The sequence below is a fragment of the Lithobates pipiens genome, unplaced genomic scaffold, assembly GCF_037356315.1.
Source record: "Lithobates pipiens isolate NorthernLeopardFrog02 unplaced genomic scaffold, aLitPip1_a1.2 Scaffold_8, whole genome shotgun sequence".
NCBI lineage: Eukaryota > Metazoa > Chordata > Amphibia > Anura > Ranidae > Lithobates > Lithobates pipiens.
Genome location: NW_027507903.1, coordinates 450,499,350 through 450,514,313, shown reverse-complemented (window position 1 = coordinate 450,514,313; position 14,964 = coordinate 450,499,350). Strand labels below are relative to the sequence as shown.

General features: G+C 43.8%; 1 protein-coding gene across 2 annotated transcripts in view; it reads left to right on the top strand.

The window, feature by feature from the left end:
* GEMIN5 (gem nuclear organelle associated protein 5) overlaps positions 1 to 14,964 on the top strand; it is a 168,247-nt gene that overhangs the window by 58,590 nt on the left and 94,693 nt on the right. For both annotated transcript variants that reach the window (XM_077468384.1, XM_077468382.1), the window contains exons 11-14: positions 1,036 to 1,118; positions 1,195 to 1,331; positions 3,463 to 3,536; positions 14,234 to 14,415. In XM_077468384.1, the coding sequence (XP_077324510.1) occupies positions 1,036 to 1,118; positions 1,195 to 1,331; positions 3,463 to 3,536; positions 14,234 to 14,415 (476 nt within the window). The remainder of the gene's footprint in view (positions 1 to 1,035; positions 1,119 to 1,194; positions 1,332 to 3,462; positions 3,537 to 14,233; positions 14,416 to 14,964) is intronic.

Sequence of the window (14,964 nt, the reverse complement as noted above, 5' to 3'; positions counted from 1 at the left end):
GCCGCCGCGATTTCTAAATATCGGCATTGGCCAGAGAAAAACCGATATCGGTCGACCTCTAGCCAATAAACACAATGCAAAGTATCTAAATGAGATGTGTGTACACTTCAGGAGAGTTGCTCATGGGTTTTTAGTTACCTCCAAAGGCAGTGGGTGAAGGGCCACTATTTCTGAACTCTGCAGTAGCTAAAAGTTGAATCCAAAAACTATATTAAATAGTTACTTCCTTGATACACTAAAGCAATCTTCTATGTAAAGAAACCCCTAGCCTAGGAAACCCCAAGCAAAAATTGGGTCTAAGAGGTGAGACGTTAGAACTTCCACACCGCAGGCTTGTGACGTGTGCATATTTGTTAAAGCCCCTTTTTTTTTTTTTTTTTTTTTTTTTTTTTTTTTTAATCCTCCAAAGCTGGGGGGATGCATGACATTGTCCCTATATTTTATATATGGTACATGATCATTTTTAGGCCATTGCTAGATGCATGGTGATGCAGAATCACCACCGATTTTGTTTTTTTGATTACAGATATTTTTATAGCGCTGAAAATTTATGCAGCGCTTTACATATTGTACATTTGCATCAACCCCTGCCCTTAAGTAGCTTACAATCATCAGGTTTTTAATTTGCATGCATACAACTAGTAGGGCTAAATTAGAAGCCAATTACCCTACCAGCAAGTCTTTGAAAACTAGAGTAAATGGAGGAAAACCAATCAAACACAGGGAGAACATGCAAATTCAATGCAGGTAGTGTCCTGGTTCAAGCCAAAGACCCTAGCACTGCAAGGCTGGAGTGCTGCCCGTAAGCCACTCTTAGCAGTGTCTCCTTTACGACTGACTGTACATGGCCAGTGGGTGGGGCTTTCCAAATTGGGGTAGTGCTGCAAATATTCTAAATCAGTGAAAATAATAAGTAAATAAAATGTTCTTTATTCATTGTTTAAATTTTACATTCTGTCTGGTGTTCATGTTTAATCTGTACAATAACAAGAGGAAGACTGCTGTCTGTAAATTTGCTCCTTTTTCTCACTCTAGGCCCCCACAGATCTCTAGCACTTATCATAAAAAGACTGTGTACTCGATGTGCTGGGGTCCACCACTGCCCCCATTCTCTAATGGTGAGTTTACAGTCATGATCTTAAGCCTATCTTTAATTATGTGATATTAAGCTAATTTTGGACAAACCACCTACAGGAACAGAAGGTGACGGACCTTCATTCACCCTGTACAGCTGTGGCGGAGAAGGTATCATCTTCCAGCATCATCCCTGGAAACTTACCTTGGAGGCTCAAGATATTAACAAGTTGATCCGAGACACCAATAACATTACGGTGAGTTTTCATTATCGTTCGCAGTCCACTAGGGGGAAGAATTACAGTATGACAAGTTGATGGGGCATGCTAGATAATACAGAATTTACAATAACAATAAAGGCATTTCTATTGAAAGCATTCAATCCACAACTATGTTGTATAGCAAGAATATTTGGAAATTATCATTAATTTCCTATATTAGCAATTTAAAGGGCCAATCCACTTAAATTATTATAAATTTCAATAGTACAGTACAGGACACAGGTTGGATACTCATTTACCCTGGGTTATAGGCAATTACCTAAAAGTGATTGGACATTGGCAAAGCAAAATTTATACTTGCAAACGAGCATTTGCATGAGGCTTTGCCAGTTAACAGGAATACTTTTCTGACCACCGGCAAGTCGGGACCTTATGTCGAGGGGATCAAGCCGATATCCCAAGATGGCTGACACGTTTCAAGGGCTTACCTAAGCTTAAGCTCTGAGGAAAAGAGCTCTAACATTCACCAGCTCCGTGGCAACGTGTGAAGCTCTGGTGAACTCCATGCCCATAAGGGTTAAGGCAGTGCTGGAAAATAATGGTGGCCACACAAAATATTGACACTTTGGGCCCAATTTGGACATTTTCAATTAGGAGTGTACTCACATTTGTTGCCAGGGGTTTAGACATTAATGGCTGTGTGTTGAGTTATTTTGAGGGGACAGAAAATGTACACTGTAATACAAGCTGTACACTCACTATTGTAATTTCTTCAGCTTTGTCGCATGAAAAGATATATAAAAAAAGTTTACAAAAATGTGAGAGGTGTACTCACTTTTGTGAGATACTGTATGTGTGTGTGTGTATTTATATATCTCTATCCGGTGCACAGCTGCCACCCTGTAGCAGTAAAACTCTCAAAAAGAACAGGTTTAGACCTTATTCCAGAAGCCTCTGGCCTCACGTTTGTTTGTTTGAACCATGATTCAAGGTGTCTCACAGATTGAATCCCCTTTACAGCATCCTGTGCTTCCTTGGGATCTCGAATTGGGTTCTCTCTGCCCTGCAGAAACCACCCTTTGAACCCGTTGGGGATATTTCCTTGGGGAATCTCTCCTGTAAACTGGCCTTCTTGGTGGCTAACACATTTGTCAGACATGTTTCTGAGTTTGCAGCTCTATCATTCAAAGAGCCTTTCCTTTATTCTTCACAAAGGTAAAATGGTTGTGCTTCAAAGACCCACCTTTCTATCCAAGGTTGTCTCAACCTTCCCCCTTAATGGAGACATTGTCCTTTCTTGTTTGTGCTCTGCTCCAAAGTATTCCAAAGAAATTGCTCTACGTTTTTTGGATTTGGTCAGCACTGTCGGGTTGTTTCTGACAGCCACATACTCTTTTTGTATTGCCAACAATGTCTCGTCAAGGACACCCTGCGCTCAAGTTCACCATTACTAGGTGGAAAACTCATCAAAAAGGCTTATTCTCTTGAGGACAAGGTACCTCTACTTACTCACTCCACAAGATCAGTGGGAGGTTCTTAAGCTTTCCAACATCAAGCTTCTGTTGTCTTTTGTAAAGCTGGTCTTTAGTTCATACATTCTCCAAGTTTTACCAGGTGGATGTCCAGGCCTCTGTGGAGGCAGCCTTTGGTCACAAGGTACTTTTAGCAGCACACCGAGTTGTCATATTTGTTGGCACTGCTCTGTTTGCCTTTTTTTGCCCACCCCACCAATTCATTTTGTCAGGGTCCTGTATTGTACGATTTAAAATAAGAATTTATGACTTTACCTGTAAATTCCAGATCTTGGAGTACAGTACAGGACACAGGCCATCCTCCCCTCTGTTCCTGTGTTACTCTGCATTGTTTGCTAAACAGAGTGGGGTAGGGTTATAGGCATATGCCTAGGGTGCATGTCCAAAAACGTTGCCAGTGTTCAATAACCTGAATGTGGCATTTCATAACCAAAGGGTCTGTAAATACCCAGCCTGTGTCCTATTTTGTGTCCAAGGTATACAATTTTCTGAAAAGTTTGCACAGGTACAGTTTAATGTATTGTGAGCAATATGTTTCCAAATTTCACTGAACTGTGCCTTTTGTTAGTGTTGACAGTGCTTCCTTTGAGTAAATATTGTACTTCTGGTTTGATGAGTTTTGTCTGTTTGATCAGCACAAGTTGCCTGCACACACTGAACTGAGCTGGAAACCCGATTCACAGCACTTAGCCATTGGCAACGAAGATGGGTAAGTGACTTGTATCAATCCATTCTAAGAATAGGAAATGTTACATATTGTCTGGGTTCTGATAGATATATATTAAAATAAATAATTTTAAATGGAATTTAAATCTAGACAGGCATCCTTGAAAACTTTCAACTGTAGCTTGATTTTACAGTGAGCAGAGCACCCTTAATATAATGTTCTTTGTCTGATAACAGAAGTCACTGTCCACCAAAGCCTGTAACATCCTAACCAGTATGGAGCTTTGTTACTAGACTGGCAATGAAGAGTTCTGCGGTCTCTGCAGTCGCAAAAAGTACTGGTCATAACAGTTTTGATTAAATAGTGATTGAACCTGGGAAAAAAAGAACAGTCAAATCCTTTTTTTTTTTTTTTTTGTGAAAAGATAATTTTAATGCCAAAGGGGCATTTAAAAGGACTAGATCTGTAATCAATTGATTGCTGATTGTGATTTGTTTTCCCAGCATAAGCCAGGTACACTGTCTGTTTATAGTCCAGTTCACTTTGCTGACCTGTTAATCAATATTTTTCAGCTTTTGAGCTGCACAGTTAAAGGTAACATTTGTAACATAGTAAAACCACCACATATAATAAAAGTATTTCATGATTCCTCCCATCATGGGCGTCCTCAGAACTTTTTTCAACAGCAGCTGCAGGGGAGAAAGAGCTTAGCCTGAAAGCCTGATAAGGTGATGTCACCCATAAGTTCCCATGTCACAGTTGTTATTGGTGTCCCTCCTCTCCCCTGCATACGCTGCTGGATCACACAGGTGCAAGAACATGACTAGATTGGAACAGTCTGAAAATAGTTTAGTCCACATAGGTGTTAGGGGTAAGGGATCCGGGGGGTGGGGGGCAGTTTTTAAGGCTAGCGCAAGATGGAATTCTACTTTCAATCTACCCTTCCTATTGGTGGCTTGTGGCAGTGTTAAAGTAGATCTCCACCCAAAAGGGGAAGCTCCACTTGTTTGCACCCCCCACCCCCCCTTCCACTGCCACATTTGGCACTGTTTGGGGGAGAGAGTGTTCCTGGTTTTGCGGTGGCGATCTGAGCCACATGCAAAACCATGCAAAATATGCTGCGAGTGACCACAGCAATTGAAGTTATAAATAAACATACAATTAATCAATCAATTACAAAAAAATAAAAATACACCTGCATGGTGCAACATTGGCTTAAGACAGTGGAGATTTTAAAATCTGTATGGACACAATAGCATCTTTATGCTGTTGTGCCCATATAGCTGCTTTTGTGCCCATATAGGTGCTGGTGTGCTTCTATATGGGTGCAACAGCATCTATATAGGCACAATAGCATAAAGATGATATTCTGTCCATACTGTATAACTCGATTCTACTATTTTGGCCATACAAATGCTACTGTCTCCTGTCTCCTATTGTGTCCAGTGACACTGACCTTGCAGCGCTCCCAGTGTCGGAACAAGTTTATCTGGTGACTGGGGCGAAGATGCCAAACTGTGCTTAATGTTGGGTGTCTTTAGTTAGCCTAAAATACAGATTTCTTCGAACATATTAACAGCCACATACAGAATGCCCAAAATGATTTATACTGAGTGAGAGATTTTTAGACATTTGCAACTGATCTTAAGCCCCGGTTCACACTATTGCGATGCCAGACATCGCATGTAATGCTGCTGTTTGCATTACATGCAATTTCTGTGCGGGTGCAATGTCAGCCATACAGATAGTATGGCTGATATCGCACCACATTCGGTGCAAACACGCACAGGACCCTTTTTTCAGGTCGGACCAGAATCGGATTGCATGTGTGTTCACACATATGTGATCCGATTCACGTCCGATCTGTCAGTTCGCAGTGCAATATGCAAGCTGAAATGGGGGTGTCGTTAACCTAAAATGACACTCCCCAGCAGTTCGCATATGGTAGAGTGAACTGCCGTGCGTGCCTGGTGCGATGTGGGAACCCGCAGTTGATCGCGGGGTTCTCGCATTGCACAAGTGTGAACTGGCTCTAAAGATTATGTAACTGATCACTTGCTTGGACAGAAATTAACTCTTGCAGACACTCGCCTCCTTTGCAATCAAAACATGTAACCTTAAAAATGTCCATTACAGATTTGTAATGAGCCCGGGAAGTAGTAGAATTGTCCTTGTCTGGGGTCTTATCAGAGTTGCTTGATACTGATAATTGAACAGTAATCTGCAAGCACTGATTAGACAGACCATGACACAGAACAAGCTGACACTAACCCAGCTTGTTTTACAAATACCATTTAGCACTTCACCTTAATGGCAGCTTCCATGGCTTCAGGAACTTCTTAGCTGGCCTGGGGTGAGCTCTGGTGATGGTTGAGCTGGACAGTGGCTGCTGAGTGAACTTTATCTTCCTGCTCTGCCCACCCTCACTGCTGCTCCGCCCACCCTCATTGCTGCTCTGTACTATGATCATTCTGACTTGGACAGCAGCCAAACCTGGAAGAATTGTCCTTCTCCTGTCTGGTACGGCTGCAGCTACAGAGAAGGAGGCAAGCACAGCCTCCGTTCAGTGTGTGGCTATATCAGAGGTCAGAGCATGGGGTAGTGTGACAGCTGGACAAGTTGCTCAAGAGCTTCTCCTGAGTGATAATGCAGCTCATAATCTGGCACCCCTCTCCTTCCCGCCGCGCCTGCAAGGACTGCTCGCGGACACCACTGTCTGTGTGCAGACACCTTGCCAATTCCGGGGGGGGGGGGGGGGGGGGGGGCTTGACCCACCCTTGCCTCTATCTGCGGACGCCCATGCCTCCCCATTGGTGCTCAGCTACCCACAGCTTTCTAGGGTCTCTAATATGGTGGAATACGTTCACATACGTTGCCATGTGTGCAGCTGTAGCATTTGGTACTCAATAAAAACCTATTTACAGTTTACCCTTTTCGGAGCTTATTGCCACATTAAATTCCCCAATTTCACAAAGGGCAGGTAAAAATCAAAGCGAAAGAAAGGTTAGTGAAATGTTAACTTCTAGCAACAGTTTATAATAAATAGTCCCCTTATCAAGTCAGCATGTCTTTAATCTTAAAGCAGAATTTTGAGAATTTCAGCAATTTAAAAAAAGTTGGTTTTTAAGGAGTTACCATATTTATCGGCGTATAATACGCATCCAAATTGTAAGGGGGAATTTTCAGAGAAAAATTTTCCACAGCCCCCTGCACATTATGCACCCCCTTTTACAGTACGCAGCTCCCCTACACTCCCAGGAGACCCCCAGTCTCCTGGGACAGCACTGCCAGCATACTCTAAAGTTAAGAAGAAATCACTGCCAGCCCCTTCTCATACACTGCTCCTCCTGTGTCACTGTCATTAGTGCCATTCTTTCATTGACCCGGTCACATGACTGCTCTCCTGTGATGTTTCATGGATGGTCATGTGACTGCTCTCCTCCTCTAATCTAAAGCTACACTCGGAGGGGGAGGAGGAGAGAGGCTGGAAAGAAACCGAGCTAATGAGGTATTTAGAGGCTCTGTTTTACAATGACACTGACACAGGAAGAGCAGTGTACGAGAAGGGGTGGCTGGCAGTGATTTTTTTTTTCTTAACTTTAGAGTATGCTGGCAGTGCTGTCCCGTGGCACCCGGGGCGTGTTATACTCCGATAAATATGGTACATCAAATAAGGTGTATGTCACTTAATGGACGTAAAGTGGATGTAAACCATATTCATGAAATTTTGAGCTGGGCACATAAGTTTACATACCCTGGCAGAATTTAATTTCTTCGCCATTTTTCAGAGAATATCGGTGATGACACAAAAACATTTCTTTCACTCATGGTTAGTGTTTGGCTCAAACCATTTATTATCAATCAACTGTTTACTCTTTTTAAATCATAATGGCAACAGAAACTGCCCAAATTACCCTGATCAAAAGTTTACATACCCTGGTGATTTTGGCCTGATAACATGCACACAAGTTGACACAAAGGGGTTTGAATGGCTATTAAAGTTAACCATTCTCCCTGTGATCTGTTTACTTGTAATTGGTGTGTGTGTATAAAAGGCCAATTCATTTCTGGACTCCTGACAGACTCTTGCATCTTTTTTTTTTTTAAATCAAATAAGTTTTTATTGCAAAACACATATGGTACAAACCAAACATAGGAGTAAAGTACAGTCGTACAGCAGCATTGGTTTTTACATCCAAAGGTATACAGGAAACACAAAGTACAAATAAGCTCGGTTTGTAGACCGCTGAGACATGGAAAATATCAATGAAACTAAAAAAAAAGTAAGAAAAAGGAACCAAGAATAAAAACAAAAGTAACATTCTCTCAGAGACCACACCGCACCAGGAGACAACCACATAAGTACCAGAATTATGCGCTGCGTCCAGCATCCCTCCACCCAGTCCCACTGGTGTCTCCCTACACCCCCTACAAATACCGGGTGAGGGAGAGACATAGAATTAGCCCCTTACCGGGATCACAAGTGTTTATATACCACCATGCACATGTCCTTGGGCCTTCAGTCAACCCTGTAAAAGTCTGTCCTGTATAAGTTGGTGGGGAGCTAGTCCCGGAACCTCGAGCCATCCCCCCCACATGGCATTAAATTTGTGCGGTGCATTTCTGTGTTGGTATGTTATCTTTTCCCTGATCAGCATCTGGTTCACCTGTTCCGTCCATTGCCGCCTGGTGGGAACCCTGTGTGTTATCCACAATCGCGCTATTAATTTCCTGGCTACGTATAGCAGCCTAATAATGGCCGTATGAACCGAGGGCATCAACGATTCTTCATCCAGGGCCCCCAACAGGCAAACCAACGGACACCGCGGAATACCAACAGAGAACACAGAGGATATAGTGTCAAGGATTCCATCCCAATACCGTTTGAGTTTCGGGCACCTCCAGAACATATGCATGAGATCCCCATGGTCCCGCATACATTTAGGGCAAAGGGGAGACCCCCTAACACCCCAACTGTGCAGTTTAACTGGTGTCCTATACGTCCTATGTAGCAAGTATAGATGGGAGAGCCTATGGGAGGCCGACACCGACACCAACGGAGCGGAGGATAAACAAAGGTTCCAGGTCTCCGCGTCCAAGGGCCCCAGGTCCGCCTCCCACTTCTGCCGACATGGAAGACGTGCCGGGTCCTGCACTGCGTCAAGAAGCATAGCATATCCCCTAGAAATCATACCTTTACGTTCAGTCTGCATGAATATCCCCTGTACTACAGGATGGTCCGTTAGGGAAAGCTGCACACTTCGTGCCTGTGTCTGTAGCGCATGTCGTAACTGTAAGTATTTAAAAAAATCCCTACGTGGGATGTTAAACTCAGCCTGTAGTTCCATGAAGGACTTCAGTACCCGTCCACTATACAGCTGCGAGAGGTACCGGATGCCGCTCCTATTCCAGTTACCAAATCCCTTGAGCTTAAAAAGCTCACCATAATTAGCATTCCGCCAAATAGGGGTGAGGGCAAGGAAGCCACGTATTCGTAATATTTGTTTAACATGGGACCATAGGGTATTCAGCAGCATAATGGTCGGGGAACTCCTGGCCATATGAGGGAAGCCTGCCTCCAACCTGGATAATGCTATGTCCCGGGCGACAGTGTCATCCAATATCCTACGTATCGGGTCCAGGGGATCATCTAACCCCCAACCACCCAGGTGCTGGAGCTGCGAAGCCAAAAAATACATCCTAGCATGTGGTAGTGCCAACCCCCCTTCGTCCTTATTATTATATTGCAGGGTAAGTAAACTAAGCCTGGCCGTCTTTCTACACCATATTAATTCCCTAAACTGAGAGTCAATTTTATCGAACCAACGTTTCGGGATCCATGTCGGGGAGTTATGACAAATGTAGAGCAACTGCGGGGCCCATACCATTTTAATGAGGTTCACCCTTCCCACTACCGATAGCGGTAGTTTGCACCAGATCTTACACTTATCCCTGAACTTAAGTAACAATGACAGAAGATTCAGATTGGCATATTCCGTCACCTCGGGTGATATCTGCACCCCCAGGTATTTAAAGGACGCAACCGTCTGGATCATGTTTGCACAAGGGGGTAGAGGTGCCGTTAAAGGGGACAAGGGCAGTAGTACAGACTTGTCCCAGTTAATCTTAAAACCGGATAGTGTACCAAATAGGGTAATCAAGTGCATAGTGGCTGTGAGGGAGCCCTGTGTGTCCCCCAGGTATATAAGCGTGTCATCCGCGTATAGTGATACCACATCCATTCCAGTGGGCCTGCAGAATCCAACAATGTCCGGAGCCGATCTCATTCTGGCTGCTAGTGGTTCAAGCGCCATGGCAAAGAGCAGGGGCGACAAAGGGCACCCCTGTCTTGTGCCTCTATACAGCACGAATGGGTCGGAGAGATCCGCATTAGCTCTAATTCTAGCCGTAGGCTTGGCATATAATAGTTTGACCCATCTAATAAATGTACTGCCCAGCCCCATCCGCTCCATCACTTTCCACAGATAAGGCCACTCAACACTATCGAAGGCCTTAGCCGCGTCCAGCGAGAGGACGGCCTGATTACCGGGGTTATCCACAGGGACCTGTAGGTTTAGGAATAAGCGGCGAATATTTAGGGCAGTGGAACGCGAGGGAATAAATCCTGACTGATCCCTATGGATCAGTTTGTGTATTACCAGGGACAATCTCGTCGCCAAGACCCGAGCCAATAGCTTAACGTCTGTCGTGAGTAAGGAGATGGGCCTATATGCATCCGGTGAAGTCGCTACCTTACCCGGCTTTAGAAGTACAATTATGATTGCTTCGTTCATAGAAGCAGGCAGGACCCCTGTCTCTAGGGCGTTGTTGAACACTTTCAAAAGGGTGGGCAAAAGAACACCGGCATAACGCTTGTATACCTCGGATGGGAGGCCATCTGCCCCCGGAGCTTTGTTATTATGGGAGTGTTCCAGTGCAGAGGCCAATTCATCCTCCGTTATGGGGGCGTTCAACAGCCCCCCATCCGACGCAGACAGGCATGGGATATCACAACCATTCAAAAAGTCCACAATCTCCCCGTCACCGGGCTGCACCTTGGAGGAGTACAAGTCTGCATAAAAGGACCGAAATATCTGTAAGATCCCAGGGGTGTCTGAGTGGGTCACCCCCTGCGACAGACTCTTGCATCTTTCATCCAGTGCTGCACTGACGTTTCTGGATTCTGGACGGGGAAAGCAAAATAATTGTCAAAGGATCTGTGGGAAAAGATATTTGAGCTGTGTAAAACAGGAAAGAGATGTAAAAAGATATCCAAGGAATCGAGAATGCCAATCGCCAGTGTTCAAACTCTAATCAAGAAGTGGAAAATGAGGGCTTCTGTTGAAACCAAACCACGGTCAGGTAGACCAACTAAAATTTCAGCCACAACTGCCAGGAAAATTGTTCGGGGTGCAAAGAAAAACAAACAACTTCAGGTCAAGTGCAGAACTCTGAAAACATGTGGTGTGGCTGTTTCAAGATGCACAGTAAGGAGGCACTTGAAACATGGGCTGCATGGTCGAGTCGCCAGAAGAAAGCCATTACTACGCAAATGCCACAAAGTATCCCAATTACAATATGCCAAACAGCACAGAGACAAACCTTCTGGCAAAAAGTCATTTGGAGTGATGAGACCAAAATTGAGCTTTTTGGCCACAGCCATAAACGCTACATTTGGAGAGGATTCAACAAGGCCTATGATGAAAGGTATGGAGGTAGATCGCTGATCTTTTGCGGATATGTGAGCACAGGAAATTTGGTCAAAATTGTTGGCAAGATGAATGCAGAATGTTATCAAAAAATACTAGAGGTACATTTGCATTCATCAGCCAAGAAGCTGCACATGGGATGTACCTGGACATTCCAACATGACAATGATCCAAAAACACAAGGCCAAGTCGACCTGTCATTGGCTATAGCAGAATAAAGTGAAGGTTCTGGAGTGGCCATCTCAGTCTCCTGACCTCAATATCATTGAGCCACTCTGGGGAGATCTCAAATGTGCAGTTCATGCAAGACAGCCCAAGAATTTACAGGAACTGGAGGCTTTTTGCCAAGAAGAATGGGTAGCTTTACCATCTGTGAAGATAAAGAGGCTCATCCACAAATACCACAAAAGACTTCAAGCTGTCATTGATGTTAAAGGGGGCAATACATGGTGCTAAGGACTGGGGTATGTAAACTTTTGATCGGGGTCATTTGGGTAGTTTCTGTTGCCATTATGATTTAAAAAGAGTAAACACAGTTGATTCATAATAAATGGCTTCAGCCAAACACTAACCATGAGTCAAAGAAAGGTTTTTGTTGTTATTCATATTCTCTGAAAAATGCCCAGGAAATCATAAATTCTGCCAGGGTGTGTAAACTTATGAGCACAACTGTATATCTGCAGTGTTTTCTTATCTCTCTTCAAAGCACTATGTCTGTAGGTCTGTTATTAGCCTGATCACTTGTCACACGTTCTCCGACATGGAAGACAGAAGTGTGTCGGGGAAGGTTGCTATAAATAGGTTAGCAGTCAGCTTGCCCTTTAAGAACAGACCTCTGCACATTCCTTTTTTTTCTCTGCCAATGTGGGGGGGGTCTTTCCACCAATCAGCTGTCTTGGTTGTATGCCAATAATCCACTCCCAGTGCTAACCAGGAAGAGAAAAACTTTAACACTAAGAGCACTTTCAATCTAAAGGATATATACAGATAAAGACGGCAGATATTTTAGTGCCCTAACAGTCCCACTCCTAGGGGGTCTTCTTCTTTTTCCTGTTTCTATGGGATGTAGCACACTAAAAATTTCATATCATCATCAGAACTCCTTTCATTAGTGCTAAATTTATGCAGTCACTGTACTAATGACACTGGCTGTGAAGGGGTTAATATGAGGGTTAACTGTGTGCTTAACCTGGGTTTTATTAGTGTGCAAGGTGCTTTTACTAGGCCAATCCAGCATCTCCGGCAGGAAAGAAGGTCCCCCCTCAGAATGACGACCAAAACGGCTCCAGCAAGCAGCCAGCTACAGTGAAGGCTTGTCCAGGCTCTTTGTCCAGCATTAACTGAAATGAAATATTTCTGGTAAATGTTGATTAATCCTGCTTGGAGGAATTACAGAGAAAAGTAACGTTGGAATGGTCTCCAGGGGCTCACTGGCTCAGTTTTGTTTTTTTGTGAGCCCACTGGCTTCTGACTGAGCCAATGATCCCCTGGACCATTCTAAAGCTACTTTCCCTGTAATTCTTCCAAGCGGGACTAATCGGTATTACCAGAAACTTTTCATTTCAGTTAATGCTGGTCAAAGAGGACACACTAACCAGTGAAGGAACTGGTGTGTAAGCCTTCATTGCCGCTGCCTTCTTGCTGCAGCTGTTTTGGTCATCATTCTGAGCGGGACCTCCCTGCCTGCTGGAGATGCTGGACTGGCATTGTAGTAAGATTGCTTGTTGACCACTCTTATTAGGGGGTCACACTCCATCCGGTAAGCAGAGCATGAGCGTGAAGAGTGTCACCTGGCTTTCTTGGAGCCTCTTGTTTCCATTACAGCTGTGGAATCACTGAAATGGTTATATTTTTTTCTGGACTTTGGTCACTTTTAATATTTCACTTTTTTTACTTTATGGATTACTAAATTTCAATTGCATGTGTTATTTGAGCACTAGAGCGCTACCTTGTTTACTGCCATTCTGTGTCTCTGCAGGATGATTGGCAGGTGTCGTTGGCTGCATTCATGCCCCCTACCCAGAATTGCAGGAGTGTGTGTGTGTGTGTGTGTGTGTGTGTGTGTGTGTGTGTGTGTATAGACGTGATCCTGCGCACAGCCGCCGCCCTGTAGCAGTAAAACTGCTATAGGGCATTCGGCAAGTGGTTAAAAAATTGCAACAAGTAAATCAAACCAAGTTTCCAGGGAATAGACTCCACCTTCTTCAAGGCTGTTGCTGCGTACCTTTTTGGAATGGTGGGAACTTTTCCCATGAGTGGTTCTGTTGGATCAAGGGTTCTTAATGGCAAGATGCCGGCTTTAGTTGTATAGGCAGCCTAACGCTAAGTCTACAGGATTAAACGACCTTAAGGACACACAGAAAGCCTACTGCCCAATCCCAGAGAGGGCCCATCGCCACCATCCATCACTGGGCACTAGCCCCCAGAAGACATTTCTTCCTTTTGCCCACATGAATACCCACTCAGGACTAGTGCCTAATCCAGTCAGTCCAGCGTGATCTCCAACACAAGCTAGATGTAAGTCCATGGGATGCCATACACCTTGTTTAACTAACTTAACTCCTTATAAGCCAGCAGACTTTTAAATTGGTGCATACCCAGGCATATCAGTTATTCTGTGTTGCTCTCTCCGAGTGTGTGCAGAGGAGCCCTGGAAGTAATGGATCACCATAACATGACAGGCTGGACAATGTGAAGTACTGTTTTATTTTATTTATTTTGTCATATAGTGAAGTGAAATCAAAGCTGGCTGTACACTTTTCTAAATTTGGCCTTTTCATTCTGGCTTGACAGAAGTCAATAGTTTGACTGCTGAGAATTTTCTACTAAATGCCCTGCACGGTAAACCATAGAAAGTAGGCATGCAGATGAAGAGGTAGGATGCTCACAACTAAAAAGAGGTTCAGAAAGTTACTTGCGGATGCACAACTAGTTTTTAGATGTATATGGCATGGCCCCAATATTCTTATGTTTTTTTGACTTAGAACATCAACACAATTTTTTCCCAGTATATTTGCTGTGTTATTTTAGGAGTATTGAAATTTTCCGGGCTCCAGTTCTTCAACTGATCTGCACTATCCAGCAACATCATAAACTGGTGAATTCTGTTCGCTGGCATCATGACCACAGTGAGGACCCAAACCTAAGCTTTCTGCTGGCATCAGGATCCAACAACGCTGTGGTTTATGTGCACAACCTAAAGGGGGCACTGGGTAAGAACATATCTTTACAACCTACAGCTATTACATGTGCTAGAAAAGGTATGCCTGTTCATGGACAGAAGAATACTGAGCCCGAGTTTAAGTTTCCGTTCTAACATCATGGGAACCTTTTATATGGTGGCTAAAGATCCTATTACATATATCTACCTTAAAGGGTTTGTTAGCCCATATAACTCAAACTCTGCCAGAACCTCTATTAGAGCATGGCAGAGCACACTGTACCTGTCCTATAGAAAAACTAGCGCTGTAAGTACCTATTTAGAGCTGTCTTTAGGCTGGTCACATGACTCGCGGCCGCTGTTTATTGTGACATCGGAAACATCAAGAGACATTTAAAGTAATTTAAAACCAATATTAACTTTGCATGGCTGGCATATGCATATAATACAGTACATATCTTGTAGACTTGGGCCCAAGTGAAACCTACTTGCTTGCATGTCCACCTTAACATTTCTTTTCTAATTTACCCAGTTGTCATCCTGGCCAATTCTGACATTTATCACATACAGTGTCTCGAAGAAATTTTTTTTGATACCCTTT